Source organism: Zonotrichia albicollis, chromosome 1, assembly GCF_047830755.1.
Source record: "Zonotrichia albicollis isolate bZonAlb1 chromosome 1, bZonAlb1.hap1, whole genome shotgun sequence".
In the NCBI taxonomy this organism is placed as follows: domain Eukaryota; kingdom Metazoa; phylum Chordata; class Aves; order Passeriformes; family Passerellidae; genus Zonotrichia; species Zonotrichia albicollis.
Window position 1 is genome coordinate 32,337,697 of NC_133819.1, and position 27,805 is coordinate 32,365,501.

At 42.7% G+C, this 27,805-nt stretch overlaps 2 protein-coding genes across 2 annotated transcripts; both read left to right on the top strand.

Annotated features, from left to right (window-relative positions):
• The first annotated feature begins 926 nt into the window (after positions 1-926).
• GPNMB (glycoprotein nmb) lies at positions 927-18,840 on the top strand. The gene is made up of 11 exons (XM_005481045.4): positions 927-1,168; positions 6,065-6,214; positions 6,923-7,066; positions 8,393-8,572; positions 9,668-9,826; positions 10,295-10,603; positions 11,792-11,914; positions 12,602-12,704; positions 13,582-13,787; positions 15,293-15,380; positions 16,151-18,840. Exons 1-11 carry the CDS (start codon positions 940-942, stop codon positions 16,302-16,304), a joined length of 1,845 nt encoding a protein of 614 aa, XP_005481102.3. The 5' UTR covers positions 927-939; the 3' UTR covers positions 16,305-18,840.
• Positions 18,841-20,503: 1,663 nt separating this feature from the next.
• On the top strand, positions 20,504-27,622 carry MALSU1 (mitochondrial assembly of ribosomal large subunit 1). The gene is made up of 5 exons (XM_074534681.1): positions 20,504-20,687; positions 20,879-21,295; positions 22,770-22,948; positions 25,388-25,469; positions 26,669-27,622. The coding sequence occupies exons 1-5, from the start codon at positions 20,504-20,506 to the stop codon at positions 26,845-26,847; spliced, it is 1,041 nt and encodes a 346-aa protein (XP_074390782.1). The 3' UTR covers positions 26,848-27,622.
• Positions 27,623-27,805: the final 183 nt, after the last annotated feature.

The following is a 27,805-nucleotide window of genomic DNA, read 5'->3' on the forward strand; positions in this document are numbered from 1 at the left end:
CATTCTGTTGACAGTGCCTTGGAGTGATGGACTTCCACCTGCCCTGCCCAAAATAAAAATGGTTTACTGCTGCCCAGCTCACTGGTTTCTGGCTAGCTGGTGTCACACTTACGAGTGCTGTTCTTTGGGACCACTGAAACTACTATTCAATTCTCTCTTGAGGACTGTACTTGGCTCTATGCCTTGCCATCTTACCAAAGCCTGTTGTTTGCTGCAAACAACAGCCAAAAACTTCACAAGGCTGCCAGGGCTTCAGTGAAAAGCAGCTGCTGCACTGCCTGTAGAAGAACACCTGGGCTTGGCAAGCCCACTGAACCTGAATTTGAACCACCAGGTGCAGCGTTTGCCAATCTACTCTGCTCCTCTTGAGCCACTGGTTATATCTCATTGTTAGGCAGGCAGCAAAGTCTATTTTTTGTTTATTGCTAGAATCCAGAAGTTTATACAATCAGTTGTCTGTGTGAGGGTCATGGATATTGAGTGGCCATCAGCACACAGGGGCTGTGATGGCACCTCTAGCCATGGTTAGGTTGGATGGGCATCTACTCACTAAAAGTTTAAATAATATTTTCCCCAACAATCACCTCTGATCAGGAGCCCAGTCAAGAGATGTGTTGGAATTGGCCATGTTCCACTCAGTTTAGAGTTGTTGCCCAGCATACGAGATGAGCCATGTGGTTAAGGAGCGATGGGTTCATCACATGCAGTGAGCTGTGTGGCAGCAACACTTGCAAATCAGGCTGGGGCAAGAGTTAATTTGAATTCCTAATTTAAAAACAAATTAAGTACAAAAATTGATCACAGCGCAAAACTCGTATAAAAATGCCTGTGAGGTGAATGGTGTGGCTCCAAACAGGTCTCTCAGTAATCCCAGGGAACGCTGAAAGCAAAGGGAGTGAGTCATAAGCACATGAGCCGAAAGAAGCTGAAGACAAAATCATGCATCTCTGCTTAATTCCATCACATGATGAGTCCCGGGGCCCTTCATTTAATGGGAGAGCGGAGCGGCGGGGCAGCTTCACTCTCACTCCCGCCGGCACCGGAGCGGTCTCGGTGCGCAGCTCCGGCAGGACCCGGCCCGGCTCTGGAACCATGGGCGCCGCTCGGCCCCTCGCACTGCTGCTGCTGCTGCTGCCGGCCCAGGGGCTGCTCTGCGCTGCCGCCACACGTGAGTGCTCCCCCTGCCCTCATCCCTGCCCGGAGAGCTCCGTGTGCCCAGGCAGCCCGGGAGGAGCGGCTGCTCCCGGCACCGGGAGCCCTGCCCGCCCGGGAGCGACAGCCGGTCCCACCGCGGGGCGGCCTGGCCCGGGCTACCGAGCTGCCTGAGCTGGAGGAGTGCGCTGAGAACTGCTCGGTAATCCGCTCCCTGCGCTCCACAGGTACACGGAGCTGGCTGCAGCTAAAGCTTGGCTCTTGGCAGCGAGTTCTTAGCGATGCTTCCCCAGTTCAAGCACGGCTAAGACAGCAGATGCAGAATGGACTTTGCACAGTTGGCTTGGCTCAGCTGTGCCTGCGAGAGGCCAGGTCAGAAACTGTGCTCCCCACTGGGACACTTGGACCTGGGGATCCCAAACCTCAAGGAGCCCAGCCAAGGAATTAGATCTGCAAGCCCCAGTGGGCAGGGAGTGGGCTGAGCTGCTTCTTTCCGGGCTCCCAGCTTGACTCGTCTTAGGATGACTGAGCTCAGGGCTGGGAATGTAGAAATGGGATTTTAAGCTCAAATTCCAGAATGTACAGTATGGAAATTGAAAACCTTAAAAGCTGAATCCATCTGAGCATTCATCTAGCCTTGTACCTGCCTCCAATGGAGAATAGTACTGGATGTATAACTGTGCAGGTCAGGGCACTTTCCCAGCTTTTGATGATTTATAGCATTTATAGAATTGCCTCTGTCAAATGCAGAGTCATTGTATTTAACAGTTTTTACTAGACTTTTTCCATCTGTTCATGCATTTTGGGTTTTCGCTGCAACACGTGTAAGATTTTGGGACACACTACATCCTGCCAGCAAAAATTTCACACCTTAATTGTACCTTATGTGAAGAAGTACCTTTGATGTGCTTAGAACCTGTAACCTGCTGGTTTCATTTGATTCCCCTTAACTTTTGTTCCTTCAGCTTCTTCCTCCATGCTGTTCATGGTTCTGTTTTTATATTCTCCCCTGTCACCTCTTCCCCAGGCTTCAAGACACAGTCTATACAGCTGTTCCTCATATGGAAACAATTCTATCCCTTTGTAGCGTCCCCACCACCTCTCCCTGTATTTTTTCAGTTCTTTTATAGTGATTGAGCTGCAGAGAACAGAGCATACAGTACTCAAGACATGGCATTATAAAATGCTGTAATGATGTTCCCATCTTTGTTCTCTATCTAGCCTTTTCCCAGGTTTTCAACTACCAATGAGTACTGCATTCAAAACTGCAAAGCTGAAAGATTCCATTTCTGAGTTTAGAGCTAGTTTAGAGCCCCTTATTCTCAGTGTAAGGTTACATTTAACGCTGTTGAATTTCATACAGTTTCATTCTTGAGTCATCTAATTTCATACAGTCCTCCCCTCAATTACTTTAATGCACAGTCCTCAGCAGATTAAAGAACTTTGATGTTACCTGTTTTCCAGATTATGAACATTTAAATTATTTTTTCAATGGAGAAAACTGGGCACTTATTCGTAACTTTTTTATTTTAATATCCTAACCAATCATTTACTCATGTGAAATCAATCCTTCATTCTTATCCCACGGTAACTTAATTGCTTTATGTTCCTTTAGCAAGGGACCTCATCAAGTGCTGTCTGGAACTCAGGCAGACTGTAGCAAGCAGGTCAGCCTTGTTCCCATGCTCTCTGTCTCCCTTGCAAAACTCAGAATATGTTTGTGAGAAATGCACTCCTTTTATGGCAAATCATATTAATGCACTGTACCTACTTGCTCTGTTCTTCACTGCTGTTCCTACCAGCTTCTCCAACTTGAGCCCCAAAGGGTTTTTTTAATCCTCTAAATCTTCCCTGGAAGTGTTTTTAAAAACTGTCATCACATTTGCCAATTTTTGTTTCTCAGTCACTGAAGCAGTGTTAAGCAAGATGTTACATGCTATGGTTAATAGCTCATTTATTTCACTCTTGAATAACTTCCATACTTGGGCCATCCTATCTAGACAACTTTGTCATTTTGTTGATTTGTTCTATAATTGGGTTTTATGTGCCAACACTTCATTTTGAGAGATATTCTCTGTCATTGTAAAAAAAAAAATTCTATCACAGAAACTCCCTATGTTCTTCCTTTGTGAATGAAAATATAAACCAGCTGACCTATTTGACTTTTGTGCTACTCCTTTACCTTCCCTGAATACTTTTTTTGCATCTGCATCATCTTTTGGCCCCATACATCCTGGCAAGCTTTCCAACTTATTATCTATTTGGTGAAAAAATGTTAATTTGTCGTTTTTAAGTTTTTTTCAAGTTGCTCCTCAAATTCCTTTTTGTTCTGCTTTATTATGTTTTTATACATAACTTTAGAAAGTTTATGTTACAGTCTGGTGCCATTTCATCAACCTTTTTACTTCTAATACACTTTTATCCTCTTTAGCTGGGTCATCTTTCTATTTCTGCTGTCCTAACATTGGCTCTCATTCTCTCTTTCATGTCTAATACACTTTCACAGGAAATACTGAACTTGTCTCTGCTATGTTTTTCACCAAAATGAAAGCCAGAATGAGAAAGAAGAAAGTCAATCAAAGTATAAGATCTCTTCCCCTATGATCACCTCACCAAAACTATTACAGGAATCTGTTCCTTGGAGCATAACATTACTCTGTCTATTTCGAACTGAATTGCTCTAATTTTGGTTACGACCAACATCTGTTCTTGAGTGGTTTTCATTGTTAAAAAAGAAATACAGTAAAGCTTTTTGTTCCTTTAAATTCACCAACTGAAAATCTTCAGTTCCATGTGTTAGAGAAACCAGTGCAGAAGTCTTTCCTCATCTGAAAAACCATCTTTGTCTTGTCCTGAAGCTTGTGAAACGTTTTATATTTGACTGAAATAAACAAAGCACATCAGAGAGGCAAAGAAATACCTAAGCAGCTTGTGATTTAGAAGCAGTAACAACAGCTATTACTGCACTAGAAAATGAATTCTGAATTCAAGGATTGTTACTGAAAATACAAAATTAAAAGCATTTATAAAATTAAAAGTGCTCCAGCTGTTTTTGATAAATTGAACATTTGGGAAAAAACAATGATTGAAAAGTTTTGATCTGACAAAATCAAAACGCTTTTATTCATGAAATAATTTTTACAGAAAATCAAGGAGAATAGGAAAAATAAATTACAAAAATTATGTAGCCATTTACTTTTGAATGATACATTAATTTAATGATACATTAATTTAATGATACCCAAAGTGTAATTGAACTTGCTAAGCCTTTGTGAAGTAGTTTTATAGTTGCTAATTTGTTTTTTTCCTGAGCAAAGTTTCTGAACAACAACATTACCAAACTCTCCTTCTGACCAAGACTCAAAACAATACAGCATGTGATACAGGTCATTAAGTAAATACCAGTCATAATGTTATGCTTGCTCACATCAAAAAATATTAAATCTGCAGGAAAGACTTGATTCAAGTGATTTAAGTGAGACTGCAGGGAGTTGCTGGAGGGCAAAAGACTGTGGGAGATTGTGTCTCTGAGTGCAAAATCTGTTATTTTCCTCAAACCCTTCAGTCCTCAAGAGTGGGGAGAGAGCTACCGGCATCAGCTCAGATTGGGGATGGGGCTGGCCAAGGGATGTTCTTCCTGCCCAGCAGAAATCTCACTGGGCAATAAAATGCCAAGAGAAAGCAGCTCCAGCTCTTCTTCTGAGCTGTTTCTCTGATTCTCTCTTGCAGTAAAATTAGGAGCCACCCACCTGTAAAGACCGTGCTTGAACTGGCTACACCTGTTCTGTGTCTTTTCCAAAGCTTGGAAAAATTCCAATACAACCAGTTTGCTTACAGCATACAGGGCAATTCTTGCCTTTCTTACAGGCCTCTGCATTTTCCTTGAAGTCATCCAGAACTTTGTTGCACTTGGGTATAAATCTAAGTATAAATCTGCATCAGCTGTACCTTTACAATAAACCATGGAAAGCAGAAATCCTAACTCCCTTAATGTTGTGACAGAATGGCACACCCAGCAGTTACCTTACCTGATTAACATGGCAGAGCCCTTCAAAGCCTCCAGGCTCTCATGGAACTATGCCCATGAGCCCTCTTATGAACATATTTTTACGGCATCCTACAGTGGCCAACGTGTTCCTACAGGTTACTTGGATATTTATATTGCTTTTCACTATGTATCCTTTGTGACAGAAAGAGGGATCCTAGAAGCCTGGGAAAAGTTTGAGCCCATCATTTGTAGTAATATGAGAAGAAAGAGGTTATTGAAGTTATTTAATATCGGAGCCATTTCTAAATAAAAGGCATGAAGCTAATATGTTATTGTTGTTATATTATAAACACATTGAATTTACTATTCAGCTCTAAATTTCCTTTTCTGGAAATACCAGCTTCTGTTATAATTGGTTCCACCCCTCCCACCCAAACCACCAGCCAACTCACCAAAGGAGCTGCACTGGGTCAAAACTAATTCCTGGCACAACTTCCACTAGAGCAGAACTCAGACACAGAATGAATTTATCCCATTAGCCTTTTACTTGTAGATTTATTACCAGGCAAAGCAATCAGAAATCAAGCACCTCTGTGCAGGGAGCCTGACTGTTGCAGGGTTATGTAAACTCTTGCAAACCATTGCTCTGATACGGTCAAAACATTGTAAACATATTTATTCTTTGTCTGGGAAGTCTGCAATTCTGCAAGTAGAAAAATATGTCAGTCAGACAATGGTGGAATTGTCTTTGTGTTGATTATAGTTGATAAGTGTTTATAGCTGCAATGATAAAATTCTATCATTTTCTACTGGTGGAAAGTTTTCTACCAGTACATGATTAAAGTTCAGCACAAGAGTAATGTTTTTATAGAGTAGTAGGGAAAATTGCATTACATTAACACTGATGTTTGATTTTCTCTTTAGGGTTTCAAGATGTGTTGAACCATGGAAGCACTTCTCCTGTGACATCCTACAAGAAGCTACAAGGCTGGTCTAGTGATCAAAATAAATGGAATGAAAAACTTTATCCTTTCTGGAAAGAAGGGGATCCCAGATGGAAGGACTGCTGGAAAGGTGATAGCACATACACATTTCAAAGACACTTGAAAAACTGTAGCAGCCACAAAGTCCACCACAGTGCAGAGTGCAGGTGCTATAGAGCATTTTCATAGGGGCAATATCTGCTGCTGCGCCGAATGGCAACTTAGAGAGGACTGGGTTTGATACCATCCCCAGTGGGCTGTCTGAGGAAGCAGAACAGTGAGTTATTTCATAAAATGCTTTCCCATTATGACTAATCTCAGACATTAATACTTACTAAGATTGTCAGGGCTTTAGCACAATCCATTATGAGAAACATGCTCTGGAGGACAGGCAGCTTCAACTCTTACCTCAGCAGGGCACGTGGGCTTCAGACTGACACCTTCAGCAAACACCATGACTGTTGTCACCTGGTCTGAGCTGAGGGCCAATGACTATCCCTGGGGAGAAACAAAAATCTTCTCCTTTGAAAAATATTGACCCACACAGTTAGAAAATTATATTCTTGGTTTAAGGAAGAAAATTAATGGCAGACCAGTAAGTGATCTGGGGGGATATGCTGAGTCCCTCTGATTGTTTGAAGCTGGGGTTTTGGTAAGAGCACAAGTGACTTAGGTGCACGAAAGCCCTTAGAAACAGAGTAACCAAGAAAGCATTTCTACTGTAAATGGTGCAAGTTGCTGGCAGTTTCTGCTGCAATGCATCTTTCACTGCAGCAAAGACCAATTTTCTTTCTTTCAGGTGGAAGGGTGACAGCCAAACTGGACAGTGACAGCCCAGCACTGGTAGGATCCAACGTGAGCTTCACGGTGACTCTCCAGTTTCCCAAGTGCCAGACCGAAGATAACGATGGCAACATTGTATACAGGAGAAACTGTACCCGGGGTAGGTAATGGCAATGTCCCTGCACCAGGCTCACACCTGCCTGTGCTGTGTGAGTGTGTCACTGAGCTCTGATAGCACCACAGGCACACCCGGGGAACTGCAGCCGTGCTGATATAACTGATAACACTTACCTGCGTTATCAGCCTGTGCCACACCAGTTTTTTCCTAAGAAGATCACTCTGATATTTTCAGTGCTCTGCCCCACTCCAGATACACGGACCAGGTAACTTGAGAGTGACCATAGCTATAAACTTGCCTTCCCAAAGCAGTCACATAATCTGACTTCCCAACAAAACTGTTACTGCTTTTCAGCTCAGACACTATGTTGCACTGTTTTCATCATTGCACAGTTACACTGTTTTCTTTCAAGTTTATAAAGCTGTCAAATTATAAAATTGGAGGGTTTGTTTTTTCAATTATGAATTGTAGAATACAGTTACCGTATCTGCACAAACAAAAGCAAATCTCACACTTCCACATTTTAGGAATTAAAAAATGAACAAATAAATATCTAAAAATCAAGCAATAGTTTCCTCCGAAAATCACCCTTTTTCATCTTATTTACTACTACATGGAGAAAAAAGCCTATCATAATTCCAGTGTTTTAAGCTGCTGGATCTAGAACAACATGTGCTGTTATACCTTTCATCCTCTGAATGCATAAACGTTCAACAAAATTTTTTACTGATCAAAGTCATTTTCATTTCATACCAGCAAGTTTTTTGTCAGCCTAGGTTGCAGTTAACTATCTAATATTTTGTTAGCAACTTATATCCATACTCTACTTAATATGTGCTGTGCTGCTTGGAGGAGGAAACTTCTCATTTACTATTCAGAAAATGACAGAAATTCATGTCTAAGTTATTTCAAGGTGCCATAGAAAAATTTCTGACAAAACAAACAAACAATAAATAAATAAATAAAACCTTAGAGTGCTTTCACAGCCACTCTTTGTACTTACAATTTTAGATTCTGCCTGCCAAGTATTTAGGTAGCTCCGTTATCCTCAGCAGAACAGTAGCATCCTGTGTAGTCAACAGCAAGTTTTTGGGCATGCACTTCTAAATTGTGTCTGGCCCATGAGACAGTAAAGTTAAAAAAAAAGCTTCTTAACAAAATAGCACCATGACAGAACCATTTTGTGTTTACATTAAAAACCAAACAAAGCACAACTTCAGGAAAATGAATTACCGTCAGTCTAAAAATACCCCACTTCCCCTGCTGTTTAAATGCAGCCATTGCTATAACCTGCAGTGTTTGCCTCCTGTTTTCTGACTCTCTGCACACCTCCCAGTTGACCAGAACATGTCCTCCTTCTATCCTTAGATCCTCCAGCTTCCATGGATCAGCAAGTCTATGTCTACAACTGGACTGAATGGACGGACAGCTGTGGCTGGGAAAACTGCACAAGCAACCACAGCCACCATGTATTCCCAGATGGGCGTCCTTTCCCTCATCACCCGGGCTGGAGGAGGAGGAACTTTGTCTATGTGTTTCACACTTTTGGTTAGTACTGCAACACGTGCCTTGGTTGGGGTGATGCTGCAAACCTTTTATTCCCTTTGTACACAACTCATTTGTCAAGTATGTTTTACTAAAAGCGCTTTAAAAATGATTCCACACTCTTGAGTGGAAATACTGAATTAATTCCCCACTTTCCCAGAGAGGCCATCACTTGTTTGGTTTAAAAATCATGGATTACCAGAAGATTCTCTTTAAACTTGCATTCACAATACTACCACTGAAGAAAATTAATTTCCTTTCAGTATTACTCAAGATCTTTTTCTAGGAAAATAGAGAGTCTGAGCAGGTCAGTCAGATGATTTATTGACAGCTCACTGCCATTTAAGGCTTTCAGATTTAAGAGAGAACACAGTGCTGTGTATCACCAGTTTAACAGTGCAGCACTTCTTTTCTCTAGGGAGGCAAGAACTGCCACTGACTGTTCTGCTGCTCTGGTCACAGATGCTGATTTTCAATGTTTCCTGCTCCTGAGTATGTAATGGTTGGGCTATTCCTGCCATTGGCTACATACTAAATCTTAGTGCCTTCAGTTCTCCTGGCTAAATCACTATTATTGTCAGTATCAGTACTACAACTACTACTACTACTAATAATAATAATAATCCAAATTTTATGCAGAGGTGATTACTATTTGCCTACCTCAGTCAGCTGTTAAAAAGACAAAAAATCAAATATATAAAAATGGTTCTAGAATATGAAGCAAGAGGTATTTTATCTTCTGGCTATGCTGAAAGCAAACACAAGATCACTGAAAATGACTCACACCACCCACTACATAATCCTAATGACTTAATGTATTGTAACTGCTTTGGAAAGAAGTAGATGTCTTGGCCATTTTTTCTTGGATTAGTGAAACTGGGGACATCTTTTTGACAACTTTAAAAAACCAGAATTTATGTGAGTAAACACACTGTAAAAGTATCCAGTCCTTCAAAATCACCTGTCAGATTATTGGAAGACATTTCTAAACTATAAATTTTGATTTTGACAATCTAAGATTCTCAGAGACTTTGCCTCTCATAAACCAACTTGTGGTGAGGCTGAGGGGGAAAATGTAAAGTTCATGTTCTGTTTCAGGTCAGTATTACCAAACAACGGGACGATCTTCAGCGAAGTTTTCAGTGAACACAGCAAATATCACCCTTGGTGAACACGGGATGGCAGTGTCCATTTACAGGAGAGGCCACTCAGGATTTGTTCCGGTTGCAAGAGCAAAAACCACCTACTCTGTGACAGGTGAGCGTGCTGGAACTGGCTATGGCGACATGCTGGGGGTGTTTGTTGCTTAGCTGTTAAAATAATTCAGCACAAGCACTGTCTGGCATGAAAAGAAGAACACTGGCCTGAGAAAGGTTTTTAGCATGAAAGTGGAATCTCTGGTAAATTGCCTTAAGTAGCTTAAGTAACCTTTTTGTCCAATTCAGCAGTGGCTCCTCCACTTTGTATTGGAAAACGATTTACGAGAGATAATGCAATCTTACACAGATGTCTATGATTCCTCATTTGTTCCCATATTTTTCTGGCTGTTTCCTACTGACATTCACTCCTCAGGTCATAAATCAAATTAAAGTACACACCTGTGTTAAAGATACCATGTTTGTATCTCACACTCTGGCTGCTGCTATACAGGGGCTTTGGAACTGTTTATTGTTTGCAGCCAGGTATCTCTGCTGTATTTATTTACCTCTTTTTTGCCCCCTCCAGACAAAATTCCAGTAAGTGTGAGTATGTTCCAAAAACACGACCGCAACATCTCAGACTCCATTTTCATCAAAGACTCACCAATTACATTTGATGTGAAGATCCACGATCCCAGCTACTATCTGAATAATTCTGCCATCTCCTACAAGTGGAACTTTGGAGATGGAAGTGGCTTGTTTGTAGCCAGTGGTTCTAGTACATCTCACACCTACACTCTGCAAGGAAACTTCACTCTGAATTTAACTGTCCAAGCCATCATACCTGTACCTTGCAGGCCAGTAACACCCACTGCACCACCGCCCACCTCAGCAGGTAAGCACTTATCAAACAGCACTGGCACTAGGAGCTGTGCTAAAACTCTATATTCTGATGTTTTAAGTTAATATCTTTAGTAGTTTTACTGTCATCATGAAAGAGCTGCAAGCCTCTGGAAACCCTCTATAAAATTGGCTTAGAGACAGAATCAATAAGCATTAACTCCTCTAGGATTCTGTGGTAGAGATCACTTACACATTTAGCTCCTTATGCATCCAGTTCCACCACCACACTTCCAGCATACAAAACATAAATGTTCACATCAGGTGAACATAAATGTAAGTTTGTATTATCTCTGCCACACTTGGTCAGGAAATTCTAGCCTTGTCTACTCAGGGTCATCTTCTGAGGTAAGATGTAAATTTCAAATGAGAAAAGTGAATTTCAGAACACTCTTACAGCAAGCTCCTTTCTGGATTGCATTAACTTCTGTCCAAAACTAAATGAGATTGGATTGAACTAGAAAAACCTAGTCATATTCAAAAATATGGGATTTCCACATGGCATTAACCCAGAACAGCTTTTCCACTTTAAATTTATTGACTAACATATTTCAGAACAAATTTTATTATGTTCAGCATTGGTTTATCCTCTCGGAGGGTTTTAAGAAGGCCTGCAGTTTCAGCCATAATACTACTACTGTGAAACTCTAAATGTGGCTATATTTTTCAAATTTCATATTTTTAATATGTGCTATTACCAAAATATGGAATGAGAATGAAAAATGAAAGGAAAGATATAATTTTCACCACTTCCCCTCTTCATTTTTCCACTAGCTGTAATGTAGAGCAGTGGGAAAATACCAGCTTTTAAAAAAGCACTTTAAATGTTTTATTGGCCTTTGGATTTCCTATATAATTGATTTGGGGATTTGAAAGAAGTATTTAATTGTATTACACCTTGTAGTCTCCCTTTTATTTCACAGAGATGGGTGACTAGCCAGGTGGCTTTTGGAGTGAATGAGGCTCCCCAGACCACTCTGGGGTTCTAAAGCTGGGCACATGCGCTTTCTTTAGGGGTTACGGCCATGAGCTCATTACACAGATACACACATGAGCTGCAAACCAAGGCCACTGACAGCCTGTGGAATGCAGGAACAGCTGGAACATGTGGCTGTGCTCAGAATACCCCAAAGCAGGGCTTGTTCTAAAGTTGTTGCATCTCTATCTCTTCTGCCTCGAACAGCTCCAACAGGAGCATCTTCTGATTCTGACTCTTCTCCCACTGTGGAGTCAGTGGAGGACAATCCTGATGGAGGCTGCCACATTTACAGAAATGGATACTATGGAAGCAGTATTGCTGTTGTAGGTAAGGATGTGTGTCAACACCTCCACAGAGGAATGATGTTAACAATGAGCAACAGTGCATGGTAGAAATAATGTTTATTTAGACACGTCTTTATCAATTACATAAGATCCACAAAAAGATCCTTCTCATGGACATAGCTGAGAGTTTTAGGGATTAATGTGCAGACATTGGTTGGGCTGACTTTGGTTTCTGCCTGCACTCTGCCAGGGGCTAGTTGCAGAGGTTGTGACCCTTTGCTTTCAGACACGTGAGGCTGGACCTTGGTCTGGATCCCTGCTGATGGCTGACCCCATGTGCTGGTGGGGACGTGCATTGTGTCACTCCTTTCTGTCACCAGCTTCTGAACGTGCCACAGCAGGAGCCCATGGGCTGGGGAGGAGGTTTACCTAAGGCTGAACTGGCCTTTGAGTGCAGAGAAATCTCATGTAGTGGGAAGTGATTTAGCAAAATAAGGAAGTAAATAATAATAATGAAGGGGAAAAAAGGCAGACCAGAAAGGAGCAGCCTCACAGGGAAAGCACTGGAAAATTTCTCAGCTTTCAAAGCCTTCAAGAGGAGTGCTAAGGGAGGGAGGAGGTTATGAAAAACAAGACCTGAATGAGCATCAGCCAAACACTCGAGGTTCAGTACACATGGACTTCAAAGCTTGTCATGTGTCCTACAGTTGATATGTGTTTCCTCTCCCAGAGGGAATCCTCGAGGTAAATATTATTCAGATGACAAGCATCCAGATGACAGAAAGTCAAGCTGAAAACTCACTGGTTGACTTTGTTGTTACCTGCCAAGGGAGGTAAGTGTGTGAATGAAGCTGTCAGTCTTCCCAGTTTAAAACTAATTAGGTGCTGGAATGCTATATGCACTTAGATGCAGATGTATTAACAAAATTTGGGAACTGCAGTGTTTCTATTTCTTGATGGGAACTAAAGATAATGCAAGTCTCATTTTTAAACTATGCCAACAGAGGCTACTGCCAGGGACTTAGGATTCAGAGCAAACATCCAGTCTCAGTAAAAATAAAGAACTGATTGTGGGGGAAAATCAATTTACAGTCTCCTGGCCAAGACAAGATTTCAGCACTTACAGTAAAGTAGGAAGCAGTTTACTAAAATTGTAAGGAAATCCTTTCTTTTTGGCCATGAGTTTTTGACACTTGGAGTAAATGGGTGAGTCCAAGAAACTTCTTGGATGCAAAAACATTGGACTAATATTCCTAGGTCTTAGAAGGACTAAGAGGTGGACTAAAAAGTACAAGAAACACTGTGGTAATACAACTGGAATACAGTTAACTTCTCTTAAGGGAGTGTTTTCTTTTCCAGCACATGATAAATACTACTTAAAAGAATTTGCATTCCTTTCTTAAAGGTGTGTATTAAGTGTATGAAAGGTCAGGGACTTTAAAACATAAAATGTTAAATGATAAGCAAAACAAGCAGATAATTATACAGATTGTATACATGCATTCTATATAAAATCCACATGTACATATATAAATGTATAGGTATGCAAAAAATACACATAGTACTAATAAAATACACTTAAGTCACTGGAGTGCCACTGATTTCAACAGGCACCAGCATAAAACTGGTGCACCAGTGCGATGTGTCTGAACTGGGCTAAGTGGGCTGGCAGGACTCCACAATGCAATGAGCTCTCTCTCCCCATGCCAGTCTCCCCACAGATGTCTGCACGGTGGTTTCTGACCCCACGTGCCAGGTGTCCAAGAGCATGGTGTGTGACCCCATCGACGTCACGGAGGAGTGTTTACTCACCATCAGGAGAGCTTTTGAGGAACCTGGGACCTACTGCATAAACATCACCCTGGGTGATGACGCAAGCCAAGCCCTTGCCAGTGCCCTGATCTCTGTAAATGGAGGTGAGTCCACAAAGAGCAGATGTGGATTGTTGGTGAAAAGCTTCTCCCTGTGGTCATTTCCCTGCAGGGGAGAGAACACAGGAGTCCATAGCGAGGTTCTTGTTCTGCCTGGAAGCCTCAGCTGAGACCGCACCAGCTTGTCTAAGAGTCCATGCAAAGATAAAATGATGATTATTTCCCTGGGGGAATTTTAGCTGTTAGACCTTGGTTTGACTTCTGTTTACAATCCAATGAGTACAGTAATTACACAAACTATTCAGTATCACAGAATATGAACAGTTCTTAAGCCATAATGTAATTTTCCACAGAAAAATGTTGGGCAGAAAAGCAGGTGGGGAACATGCCAGCCAATCCATTGCATACATGGAGAGGTAGCAGAAATAGAGGGGAATTCAGCTCAAGAAATCAAAGTCTGCAGCACAGTTGGCTGCCCTGGGACCTCTTTACTGCCCATGGGCCTCGACATGGTTTCTATTTCTACATGAGGATAAGATGAATTATGTTCTGGAATGATCTGTGTTATATCCAGTGACTACAGAGTCTGCCCAGTTTTCCAAACCGTTTCCAAACTATTTCCAAAAAGGAAGCTTTACCTTTGGTTGGATGAATATCACTGTGTCTAGTTCATAGCTATCAAAGCAGACTTGACGGAACCAGCTATTAAACTCAGTCTCAGTCAGAAGTCTAAAAGACAGTGCTGCCTCTCTGCTCCCACTTCATTGCCCTCCTGACTTCCTATTACAGTGTCCCAGTGACTCTTCTGAACTCTCTAATTACTATCACCCAAACAACTGAGCCTTTGCAGTCTTTTTCCATAGCATTTTTGATGGTTTGATTTAATCTAGGTGTAAGTTTATCTGTACTGAAATCAGTTCATTATGAATAAGGCCCAATGCCTGACCTCTAAATGCATTCTGGTTCCTAAAGGTGAAACTAAGCATGCAGAAAGGTTTTTCTCAACTGTATTCACAGAGACTATAGCCCAGTAAGCCTGCTCTGTCTAGGTTTCCTCCAGAGGGCAAAGCTGACTTGAACTTTTGGGCTTCTGCTATATTCAAAGCAGAATTAGGATCTAAAAGAAGTTGCTGCTTTAAGTCACCTTCTGATGAACCCATCTAATTTTGTCAAAGTTATCCTATAGTCAGTGCAAACATTTCTCCAGCATAACAAATGACAAGGATCAAATTAGCTTCACCTTATGGGGTGCCAACAGGGCCTCTCATTCCTGTCCATGCTGGAAGGGTAGTCATGTGTCTGAGGAGCAGGGCTCATATGAGAAAACTGGCAAAGCACAACTCACACTCTGGTGGAATCAAGAATTACATGGATTAGGATGTGAAAGCACCACCTCCTGCCAGTCACTGACCTCTAATGCTTAGCATTTTAGAATTACTAACTGTGCTTCAATTGGTACAGCAATAAGTAAAAATGGCATTTTCTTTGGAAAGTCTATCTCTCTGTAAAATAGAGGCTAACTTTCAATCAATCTACTTTCTGAACTATAGGAGCATCATCTGGAACAACAGAAGGTGTCTTTATCTTCCTTGGCTTGTTGGCAGTGTTTGCTACCATTGGGGCATTTGTCCTTTACAAGTAAGTTGCTAGTTTCTGTGATTAAAAACAGTTCAAAGAACTGTCAAAATATTATTTAAATTAACTAACTGAACAATTTAAATATGCATTAGCTACATTTTTGTTTAGTTACTGTTGCAGCTCACAAATATTTCGGCAATTATTAAAAAAAAAAAAAAGATATTACTGGTTTAGGCCACAAAACCATTGGAAATTATGCAGATGTTAAGGACTTTCAGAAAAAAAAATGGGCACATTCTGTGCCCATTAGCACAAACAGTAATACTAGCAGGCCTGGGAACTTCATCTAAGCAGAAAGCAAACTCAAACTGCATGATGTTTATATATGCAGTGAAACCAAACAAATTCTTCATTAAATAATTGATTAATAAATTCTTTGGGGGAGAAGGTGCTGAGCATGCAGGCCAGTAGTTGACAGAAGCACACGTTGCTGCATTATTAGTTTGGAAGTTTCTCATGAGACTTTGGAAGTTTCTCTTTTGAGACTGCCCGAAGACTCCTGAGTCAAGTGTGGGCTCACCCTTCCCAGGGAGTGGTGAGAAACACACAATTCCATGGAGCAGCAGTTCTCCAGCACTCCTTCTGCCTATCCAGGCCCCTGTCACCACTACTGACCCATGGCTGCCAGACATTGGATGTGATTGAACAGGGGAGGAGGAGAGGGAATGCATGATGAGCACATGACCAGTGCTTCTATGCACTGGTCACATGCTAAATGTGCACCCTCCTTCAGAAGTCTTTCAGCAACTGACTGTTCACATTCCTTGCAGGAGATACAAGCAGTACAAGCCTATTGAGAGGAGTGCAGAACAAACACAGAAGCAGGAGGGATTTACTGCTTACTTCAGCACTTTCAAAGCCATTTTCTTCCCTAATAGCACTGAGAGAAATCCTCTGCTGAAGAGTAAACCCGGCATTGTTTAAACCTTTAGTGTAACACTGACTATTAGATTAAGTACAGCACTTGTATCTGAACTGTACTTTAATGGGGCTTTCTTCTTGTTATAAAAAAACCCGAGGGAGTAAGGTGAAAGCACATGTAGACAGGATGGTAACTTTTGGGGCTTGGCGCAATTAGCAACATTAAAGTAGTCTTTTGTAGAAAAACGAGGTAGTTTTAAGCACTTGCTGTTCTTGCTTGTGATGTAGGATACACTCTTCTGAATTACTAACCCCCCACCCCCTTATCTGGCTTTTCTTATTTCTAGGTTAACAACATGCAAAATTAATCACATCCAAAATCTGGAAAGGGGGGGAGGGGAGGGAGAGAAGAAGTTAATTAAAAAAAAAAAAAAAAGACAAAATCCCCCACAAACCAACGAACTTGTAAACACTTAGCTTTTATTGCTGCTTAGAGCCTTAGCAGGATTCATGTCTTTGCTGTAAAGAGAGACATGGGGGGCAGGCACCGTGTTATGTCTGTGGAATGAAACGTGCCATGGCCCATTCCCAGGCATTCCCAGGCACTGGCACCGAGCTGCTGCCACTGTTGCACTGCTCAGGAGGTCCTAGCACAGACTGGCCCCAGGCCAGCCAGCTCCCCACCAAGCAAAGCCCACATTCTGGGAACCACCAGAGGCACAGCCCCCACTGTGAGCTTGGCAGCAGCCACCCTGTGTCTCAGGGTTCAATAGCATGGGTGCAGCTCATTCAATGCCAGCAGGCCTCAGGGCCAGAAAGCAGGGCTGGACACACTTAGCTTCCCACTGGACATGGCCAGCAGTGCATGAGTCTCGCTATAAATGAGACCACAGACACCCAGGCAACAAGAAGAGGCTCATTGGCTTGGCTCTCCCTGTTCAAACTCTGAGTTCCATGTAAAATTCTGAGTTGCAGCTGCTGATGCTGCCTTTGCCTCCTTTGCTTCCACTGGTCTTGAGACACTGGACTGGCCCCACTGCTCCCAAGGGGGCAGATATGATCTATTGTAAAATAATAATCCACGTGACATAACATTGCAATACAACAATCTATGTCCAATGAAGGGTCAGCAGAAGCAGGGATCTAGCAGGAAGGGGCAGCATTCAACTGCCTTTTCCTCTTCTCTTTTCCTTTCTGTCTTTCCTGCTGTAAAGAGACATTAATTTCTGCTTGCTCCTCCATCCCTCTGACCACTAAATCACAGAAACGAAAACCCCAAGATAACTAAAACACTCTGCTCCAGTTTCTGCTTTGACATGATGCACCTTAGAAAATGTAAATTTATGCAAAATCAATGTGCCTTCACTTGTTCACTCTAGCTGCAATTCTGTTAGAAGAACTCATTCTGAGGCCTTGCACAAGTGATCTGGCCTCACAGCCACACGTGCTCATCACTCAGCATCATGGCATTTCACAAACTGCTGAAGGCTGGCTCCCTGCATGATGAGAAAAGGAGGGCATCTTATTTGCAGAAAGGGAAGAGGTTGCTAAAAAGGTTCATGGAGATGAGCAAACAGACCAAAAATTTTTTATAGCTCATGTTTCAAAATACTCCTTTGTTGTTAGCAAAGGTTATGGCCAAAATGGAGGCTGGGCAAATGACCTTACATAATCCATTTCTAAACACTGAATTCTTTGAAGATCTGTATTTCAATATAATTAGTTTTTTTAACATGTCTTGAAATATCTCTGATATATACTGTTTTCTGTTCCTGTGGCAATACATAATTATAATTATAAACAAAACATAATTATAAATTTCCCTAGTGCTTTAGCAGATCTTCAAAATGCTTGTCATTTGTAATCTGAAAATGACTTAAGGATATTTTTTTAAAAATGCAGATTCAACATACCTGTGAGATTAATTCTTTAGCTCTAAAATTCAACAGCCCCTTTTCTTCTTTTGTTTATAGGTTCTCTCATTATTTTAATTCTTTGGTGGCTATTTCAGCTGTATTATTAAAAGCAGTGTATTTGCTATTGTTCCACCTTCTTCATATGTAACATCCTACTGTCTAAGAACTACCATCTCAAGTTATTTTCTGACTTAAACAGGAAACACATTTTCTGCAAAAATTACTCTTTAAGTGTGTGCTCTGTTATCAGTCAGGCAGGACTGTAATTTGTATTTGTTGCTCTAGCTTGAGGCAGGACAGGGGTTTAGTGGAAAGTTTAAGATGACTTGTAATGAAGCATGAAAACATAAAATCTGTCACAGCTCAGGATCAGTGAAGATGCAGGCTACCACCTGGGCTACATGCAGAAAACATCTTGTTTCTGCAAAATGCTGCATCTTAGATGACATCTTAAGCTTTTGAATAGAAAACTGCTTTCAGGCATTTGTTAAGAACTTTTTTATACTTTAACTTAAGTATTAGGAATATCTTGCACTGTGTCCCTTTAAGTGCCATGTCAGAATACTACATTTTTATATTACCGTTTTGCCTTTTCAGCTGTAACTTCTATTTCATACATCTTTACTTTTATACAATGGAATTTAACTGCTGCACTGACAAATAAACCATGTAATGATTTTAAAGAGTTTGCTGCTTTGTCTCAGAACAAGAAACTGCAAGATAAGCAACTTGATGAGTTGCCCAATTATTGATCAAAAGAGATCAATACTCCATAATAATACTCAATAACTCCATAAAACACGGGATGTGCCTTACCCTCAGCCCACACCTGCTCTACCAGGGTTATCAAGCTGATTTTGCAGTCTCCCTTCAAGTGTACTCAGAGAAATGGCCCCACAAACCTGAGAAGCAAGGAGACTTTCTTAACACCCAGATGACACAATTTCAGAACAGATCAGGATACAAATGAGCTTCATGTCCTTCAAAGGCAAGAACAGCTGACAAACAACAGATTTGTGAATGTCAGCAAATGTTACAAGACAGGTTTCAGGCATTCCCTTTGGAGAAATAACATCAAGAATGACATCAAAGATAAATGTACATTGTCTTCATAGAAAGAACATCCTTTCAAACATGTCTTCAAAAGAAATAGAAACATCAATTGGGTAACAAGTTTGTTAAGAATGACTTTAATAATTGAGTTGCAATTTCAAACCATTTATTTTGTTCCTCCCCCCTTTTTTTCTTGAATATTTTTTATAGCATACCATTAAGGCTCATCAGATGTGGCACTTTTTTCTTACCATAAGTATTGTTAAGCTGAAATCAAGGCTTTAAAGCACCAGTCTCTGAAGGAATTGTAGAGGAGCGAAACAAAACTTTGCAAGAGTCATCCAGACACTGTGGCTTATTAGTATGAACAATCACTTCCAGCTTCGTGCAGCATAGTCAAATTTTCTTTAATAATAAATCTTTTATCACAACAGGTCCTTACAATTCACACAGAATTCCATAATCCCAGATTTGTTGGGTTGGAAGGGACCTCTGGAGATTGTCTAGTCCAGACCCCCAGGCAAGGCAGGGTGACCTACAGCAAATGACACAGGAGTGTGTCTGGGAGGGTTTGGAATATCTCCAGAGAGGGAGACTCCATGACCTCCTTGCACACTGTGTTCCAAAGCTCTGCCATCCTCAATGTAAAGAAGTTCTTCCTCATGTTTAGGTGAAACTTCTTGGTTTTAGTTTATGGCCACTGCTCCTTGCCCTGTTGCTGGGCCCCACCAGAAGGAGTCTGGCACCATCCATGACTATGTCTTTTAAACCTTAATATTTGACCATCATACTTGGTGAGAGTGGGAAAAACATTCTGAATGGTAATTCTCTTATTTTAGTGTCCCTTTAAACTCCTGGATTTCTAGGGGAGGGAGGTGGAGGGATATGTTTCACCCACATTAAATACAAATGCTTAAAGGCCATAATTTCTCAGCCCTTGACAACTTTCTCCATAACAAGACTACCAACCTGTGCCCATTAACACCATGCAGGAATTACACAAACAGAAAACATATTCCACAGGAAAACCATGTTAGTTTCAAACAAGGTGCAGTTTTTTAGGCAAAACTGTAGCCTATACAAGGGGGCAAAAGGCTTGAGCTGGGATATGTGGTTTAGGTGTGTATGGAAGTGCCCATGTACTGTACCTGCCCTTTCCAGCTGCCCAACAACCCAGCATAACACAATGGTGTTTACAGAGCAGGAATGATCTTTCCTCTCAAATCCAGACATGTCAAACCATCTTTAAAACTGATGCTTCTTCTACTGCCCTCTGGCCCACATTTCCAAGCCATGGTACCAATGACCCCCCTCAGGATGTATCCCCAGGTTAACCTGCGTCTGTGTTCTGGCTCCACAGTCCCACAGGCTGCAGCTGGAAACCCAACAGGGCAGCTGCACCTGCCAGGGAGGCCAAGGGAGACCACAAGGCTGAGGAGCAACAGAACAAGGGGAAGTGGCTTCAAATTGAACGACAGTAGGTTTAGGTATTAGGAAAAATTTCTTTACTGTGAGGGTGGTGAGGCACTGAAATAGCTTGCTCAGAGAAGTTGTGGATGCCTCATCCCTGGGAAGTGCTCAAGGCCAGGGCTCTGAGCCACCAAGGTGTCCTTGCCCACGGCAGGCAGGTCGGAACGGGACGATCTTTAACCTCCTTTCCGACCCAAGCCCGTCTAGGGCTCTGTGACCCTGTGTGGGCCCGCCCCACCGCCCGCCCCCGGAACCAGCGGCCGCTCCGGGCGGAGGAACCGCGGGCCCAGCGGGGTCGCCCAGGGGCCAGCGCCGCGCGCGCACCGCGGCCCGACCGGCAGCCGGCTGCACCAATCAGGAGAGGGGGCGGCCCCGCCGCTGGCCAATGGCGAGGCGCCGTGCCGGGAGGGGAGGGGCGGGGCGCGGGCGGCATGTGGCGGGCGCTGGCGGGAGCGCGGCGGCTCCTGCGGCCGCTCGGGGCCGCGGCCGGGGGCGCTTCGCGGGCGGAGCCGCCGCTATTCCGGGCCCCGCCGGGTCGGGGCTGCGCGGCGGCGGCGGCGGGAGGCGGAGCCGGGCCCGGGGCACTGGGGGCGGCGGAGCACCGCCAGCCGGCAGGTAGGGCCCAGCCCGGGGCCGCGCTGCGGAGGTGCCCAGCGGGACCTTGAGCGGAGTGTGCCGCCTGTTGAGGAAGGGGCACACGTGGAATCGCGCCTGCAGCTGCGGGGGATCCTCGCCGTGCGCAGTGCCATGGGACCGGCCGGGATCGCGGGTCACGGCACCGGCACCGGGCCGGCACGGCCTCCGCAGCGCTGCTGGGAAGTGAGGAGCCGGCCGTGTGCAGGGATCCCTGCCGGCCGCACGCCGTGCCGTGCCGTGCCGTGCCGTGCCGTGCCGTGCCCTTCGGTAACAGCCTCGGGACAGGGACAGGCCGGGTGTGCCCGGGGCTGGGCTGCGGCTGTTCCGCACAGCTCCTCTCTCCCGGATCTGACCGAGACGGGCAGTGCCTGGTGATGTTCACCCAGCCGTTCTCCAGGCAGGCTCTGGAGGCTTCTCAGGTGGCTACCAGGCAAATCTTTGCCTTCTGTAACACCGCTGTGTCCGGAGGATCTGTGGCCACTGCTGATTTTCAAGATGTGTGACCACAGCAGAAAGTTGAAAGAGGGCCCTGAGCTGAAAGCCTTAAATTTACAGAGATCTGATCCAATTTCTTATCCCCATTCATGCATATAATTGTAGCTATTGTTCCTTTGTTTGGCTTTTTCTTTATATTGGGAAATATAACGCTTGGCTTTGTGCTGCTGCTCAGTCTGCACTAATGTTCGTTTTACAGTGGCAGACTAGCACTGCTGACAGATTCAAATTATGCCTAAAGTGTGCATACAAGTTGCATCTACCTAATTAGGACAAATTAGAAATAAACTTTTTTCATGGTGTGAACAGAACATAGTTTCACTGATTTACTGTTCTGTAAGCTGGCTTCCTTAAACTGTTGAAGGACTAAAGCTTCCTCTACAATATCTTAATGCTCTGCACCAGGTCAGGGAAAAAGAAAAAAAGATGGCCTTACTCTGCCTGCAGATAAAACCATGTCTTCACTCTGCATCATGTCAGCTCCATTTTTAAAATATTGGTTTCTTCTACTTAACATTCTAGAACAGTTTAATCACAACATATTATCACAGATTGTTGAAAAGCATCGTTCTGAAATATTTTCAATTTTGTCTCTTGTTTTAATAATGTCTCTTGGAGTCCTTAGGTTTAATTCATCTGCATTGACAAGTGAATGATATTATTGGCTTTTAAATAGCAACAACAAGAAATAAGAAAGTTAGCAAAAACCACAGTTTCATTTGGGTCACTGTTACATCTAGTAATAGTGTTTTTTATTGCAAGAGTGCTTCCTTCTCCACTTTGGTGGCTGTAAAAGTGATTTTAAAAAATCTGCAGTTCATGCTGCATTGTCAGTATCAAACCAAACTCAGTGAGTGACTGGCTTAGGCTGTAATTCAGTTATTGTTATTTTATGGCTTTAAGTGATTTATTTTTGCAATTAAAATTTCCCACCGTACTATTTTTCTATGTGCTCCAGATACTGTTCTTCCAAAGTTCAACATTGACTTGGCTGTAGCACTGCTGAGGCAGGAAAATGCTAAAGACATCTGTGTCATCCAGCTATCTCCAGAACTAAAATACTGTGATTATTTTATAATTGTGAGCGGATTTTCAACACGGCATCTTCATGCAATGGCAAATTACATGCTGAAAATGGTAAGACCATAGTTCTTGCTGCTCTCTCTGAGTTTTGGGAATGGGTTTAAGTGTTGTGAAGGGAATTTCCCCAGGATTGTGTGTGTAGGGGTATACCAGGTAAGATAAAACTGATGGCATTATGTAATTTAGTCCTGAATACATCTAGGAAGTAACTGGGTTTTTTCCTTTAGCAGTACTACACTAAATATAGGTATTATGATTTAGGAACAGATCTCTCTGTATGTGGAATGCTGAGGACACAGTTGGGTGACTAGAACACGAGTGATGTGAGATGGTGATGATGACCTGTGTCTGCCTTTATTTTTGTCCAGCAAGCACCATTCCTATTCCCAGTCATTCAAAATAGCTTTATCTGGCTGTTCTCAAACCCTGATCCTTAAAATTTCCACTTTCTCAGATACATTGTAAGGCTGGAAAAAAAGTTGGCCTCTTAAGAGGCTCAGGATCCGCTCATGAGCTTTAAGCAAACTGGTGGTTAGTGGTGCCCTGCTGTGCATGTACTGCAGGAGAGGAGAGGCAGCAGCAGCCATCCTTGCTCAGAAATCCTCTGCTGCTTGCCTTTGGAAGAAGGAGAACTTCTCAGTACAGGAATGGAGGTCAGAATAAAATTACTGGTCGAGCTTAGAGATGAGGGTGAAACTCAGTAGGGAGAAACTTTCTTTCCTGAGAAGAGCCATGCAGCTGTTAGAAAGCACAGCATGAGGAATATGACCACCCCATCAGTCAGCTGTCTGTACTCAGCCTGGAGTTTGCCTTCTTACCACCCACTTTATGTCCCTTCCTGACCCTGTTTTTCCTTTCACTCTTGGTTTTGCTCTCTTCCTTCCAATCCCATTGGTTTCAGCTGTGAGACTCATGGGGGGGGAAAGGAGAGTGGGAGAGATGGTTTAGCTTTCCAGGGCCTTTCAGAGCAGGTATGGGGAGTTTCTTGTGTTCTCTGCAGGAACTGGTACATCTTTGCAAAACAAAATTTTGGCTTAAGCTGGAAATTGCATTAATGTGATTTGAGTATGCTTAATCAGAGTGTTTAGTATGTACTCTATTGCTTGTATAACTTGTAGTCTTAAGAGTTTTTCATTTCCCCCAGACCAGGAGAGATCAGTGAGTACCACCTGCCCTGCAAAAACTTGGCTGGGCTTCATGGCTGCACCCTCTGGTGGCTGTAAGAGCAGCAATTTGGCAAGGGCAGAGCCTCTTGGGAGGCTCCATGGTGTCTTCCTGGGCATCCTGAGAAACTGGGGAGCCTGGTCAAGTACTTGGGGGTGGCTGAGTTTGTCTCACACTGGAAATTTTCTAGGTAAAAAGTAGCTGAAGCTTAAGAGGTAAAGCAGAGCAAGTGCTCCAGTGTGCTGCCGGGCAGTTGGCAAGCTTTACTGCCATTCCTAAAGCCTTATGATTTACTCACAGTAAAGCAAAGAGATGCTCAGGTGTAGCATGAGATCTTCCTGTTCTGCTTCCAGGAGCTTGAGAATGGCAAAGGCCCACATCCCCATCTGGTTTGCTGTCAGAGGAAGAAGCTAACACTTGGCTGTGTTGTAACTGTTCACCTTACACAGCTCTAAAGATAAGGCTTGCAAACTTGTAGCAGGGATCAGCTTTTGCAACCTGATGACAGCTGATGGCAATTCACACTGGGCTTTTTAGCATTTTGAGCAGACTGTTGGAGTCTTTTGAAGATACCTCACAAGCCATCTTAAAGAAAGGAAGGTAGAAATGGTTCTGAGTTAACATTTTGAAAGTTTTCTGTGCTGGTTTGCAAACTAGCATCATTACCCAGCAGCTAACAGCTGCATTTTGTGGTAATTGCATTCCCAGTGAAGTGAGACTCATTTGCCATGCTGGTACGGTTGGTTTGTGTTCTGTCTTCCATGGCAGAATGGACTTCTGGAGCCATTTCTATCGATACTCCTAGTAGAGGAACAAGTAGGTTATGGCCAGATCTGAAAGTGGCCATACTTCAGCCTTGAGCTGTCAAATTTCTCCAGCCCTGGTGGGTGTTTGGGTTCTTCATGTACTGCCTGGGGAGAGCTGAGCCTCTCAAGCTGACACCACAAAAGGCATCACAGGGAGCTGCCCACTGTCCCTGACTGACCTTGTGCAGCCCTGCTTTGAGCTGCCCCCTCCCCTGACCCAGTAATGGAAAGACAGTAGTATTTAGTATTCATCTCGATAAAAGATAGCTACAAAATTCTTGGACAGTGGCATGGGAATCCAGAGCATTAGGATTTCAGATTTGAGAAATCTGTATATATTTTCCATTAGTACAAATGTATATTAGCCTTTTTCTTTTGTGCAGACCCCAGGACCACCATGAAGCAACCTAACCCATTTAAGCTTTGGAACAACTCAGCAAAGTCAAGCTTCTCTGTTAAGTTTGAGTGCTTTTTAAATAAATGTAATAGACTTAATTTTCTGCCATTCATTTTTTTTTCTCAGTACAAGCATCTCAAAGAAGAAGGTGGTCCTCATATTCAGATTGAAGGAAAAGAGACAGATGACTGGCTGTGCATTGATTTTGGTAAATATTTGTGAATCTGAGAAAAACAAAGTTCTGCATGAGCTCTTTGTTGACAGAAGCATCTCACCATGAACCCTGGTTGCTGTGGAAAGTTCACAGTTCTCTGCTGTTTGGGAATTCCAATTGTTGCTTGAACTCACTGAGATAATAAATTATTTTTCATTAAATATCTTTGGGATTGAGAAAAAAACAGTAACTACTCTTCAGTGGCTAAAACAGGTCCTAATAAATTGAAGGTAACAATAGTGGGGGGAAAAAAGCTACTTCAGTCAGTTTCCTGAGGTTTCTGTAATCCATGTTTGGCTAAATGGGAGCTCATTGTACACTGCCTTACTAGTGAACTATTGAACACACTTTTTCACTGTCCAGATCATACCATCACATGGAGTAAAACCTCAGTCCTAAGACACCGAGTTTAATTCTTTATTCTACAAGTGTGAAACTCTACACAAATACAAAAGACTACATTCAAAAAGCAGTTCTCCTTCACTGCTGCTTTTAGAATCTCACCCCCTGGCTTGGTGTTTTGACCTAAAAGATGAAAATGATGTTTTCACCTACAGATGAGTGAGGAGCACCACAGCCACTGATGTTGAGCCTGGGCTACCTTATGATAATAATTATTGAGGGTAATAGCTGAAAATTAATTGGAATTCAAGGGAATAACTACAGAAAAGTGCATTAGACAAACACTGGAATTAACATTCTCTGCTGTTGGCACAGAATTAATGAAACCAGAAAAACTTAGTACATCAGAGTCTGAACCTATTTCATTGTAAAAACCACCTGAAAAGTGAGCAACACACCTAGGAAGAATTACTTTGGCTTTAGCAGAATGCTGACAATACAAGAAAGCTGAAAATCCATCTGTCACCTTGGAGGACTCTTTCACTGAAATTCCTTTTGTATTTCGTCTGTCCCATAGATGTCATAATTTCTTTGGTTTGGAGTCTTGTGATAGTGTCTTGTTTTTAAGTATTGTGTCTCATATATTGTTACTGTAGTCTTGGAGTTTTTTGAAAGACTGACAAATTCCTAACACTGAGAAACTGGAAGCAGCAGCTTAGGAAAGGACTTTTATCAGCTGCCATTTTGTATCTAGCCAGAAAGGGGGTGGAGGGCTTGAACTCTGCTCAGCTGAAGGTGTAGTAGTGCTTTACTGTTTTCATTAATTCATTGTGAATTTCTGTTCTGTGCAGGTAACATAGTGGTTCATTTCATGCTGCCAGAGACACGAGAGGTTTATGAACTGGAGAAGCTGTGGACTCTTGGTCCCTATGATGACCAGTTAGCACAGATGATTCCACAGTCCCTGCCAAAGGACTTTATCTTTGGACTGACTCCCAACAGCAGTGATCATCTGGAGACAAGAACCTAAAGCAGCTACTGCATGGAAGGAGGACAAGTGTGCCTGAGTCATAGAGTCTTGAGAGCTGAGTAGTCAGTACAGTTGATCAGTACAAAACTGTGGTTTTATTGGGTGTGCCCAGGTAGAGTTCTGAGCAAGCTAAAGTGAGCAGCATCATAGAATCACTGAGATTGCAAAAAACCCTCAAGATAAGAGTCCAACCATGAAATGTCAAAGGAATCCTATCAGAGCTTCCCAGGGGAGCCACTGGCTTAGTGGAGTTTGCAGTGAGAGGAGCAGGGCAAAGACAGCTGCTTAAGCTGGAACTCTTGCTCAGCCTCTGGAGTAATTGTTTTTCTAATATCTTTCAAGGACACCCTGTAGTGGCAGTGCAAAACAGACTGGAGTGCTGCAAGGAAAAACTGAAATACTACAGTTGAGATGACACTTCTTGTGTTGAGCCATTTGCTTCTGGTCACAATAAAGCAAGTCATGGTCTGAAGGGGGGACAGAAAACAGACTGGTGTTACTGAGAACATAAAAGCCAAGAGCAACAGTGACAAATAAATGTGCTTTGAGTTATCAGAACAGTAAATCAGTTTTCCAGCCAAGGCAAACCTGGTTTTAATAATAAAAAAGTCCCAAACTGAAATGCTTCAATTACTTGTTTTCATGTGAGAGGATTCAGCTCATCCTTCATGTGCAGTTGACTCCTCTCTTAGCTTTCCTCTCACCTGCTTTCTGAAAAGGGGCACTGAGACAACACACTATGGCAGTGAAAACCTTCAACTCTTTGAAGTGGAAATGGACTGTTCAGCACTTTCAGAAGTCACTGTTCAATGTTCTTAGCATGACTGATGCATGGTCTGATAGCCAGTTAAAGAACTCCAAGGTGGTAACCAATTTGTCTGTATAAGACAACCTGCTTCTCTGTACTACAGGACAGGAGTGTTACCACTGGAGTGGGATCTCTTCCTCTTGGGGAAGT

Excerpts from the sequence above, each read along its gene's own strand:
- GPNMB (XM_005481045.4), top strand. The coding sequence starts at position 940 with ATGCATCTCTGCTTAATTCCATCACATGATGAGTCCCGGGGCCCTTCA. Across the intron at positions 9,827-10,294 it reads AACCACCTACTCTGTGACAG|ACAAAATTCCAGTAAGTGTG; the intron begins GTGAGCGTGCTG and ends TGCCCCCTCCAG. Across the intron at positions 12,705-13,581 it reads GTTGTTACCTGCCAAGGGAG|TCTCCCCACAGATGTCTGCA; the intron begins GTAAGTGTGTGA and ends TCCCCATGCCAG.
- MALSU1 (XM_074534681.1), top strand. The coding sequence starts at position 20,504 with ATGGTACCAATGACCCCCCTCAGGATGTATCCCCAGGTTAACCTGCGT. Across the intron at positions 20,688-20,878 it reads TGGCTTCAAATTGAACGACA|CCCGTCTAGGGCTCTGTGAC; the intron begins GTAGGTTTAGGT and ends TTCCGACCCAAG. Across the intron at positions 22,949-25,387 it reads CAAATTACATGCTGAAAATG|TACAAGCATCTCAAAGAAGA; the intron begins GTAAGACCATAG and ends TTTTTTTCTCAG.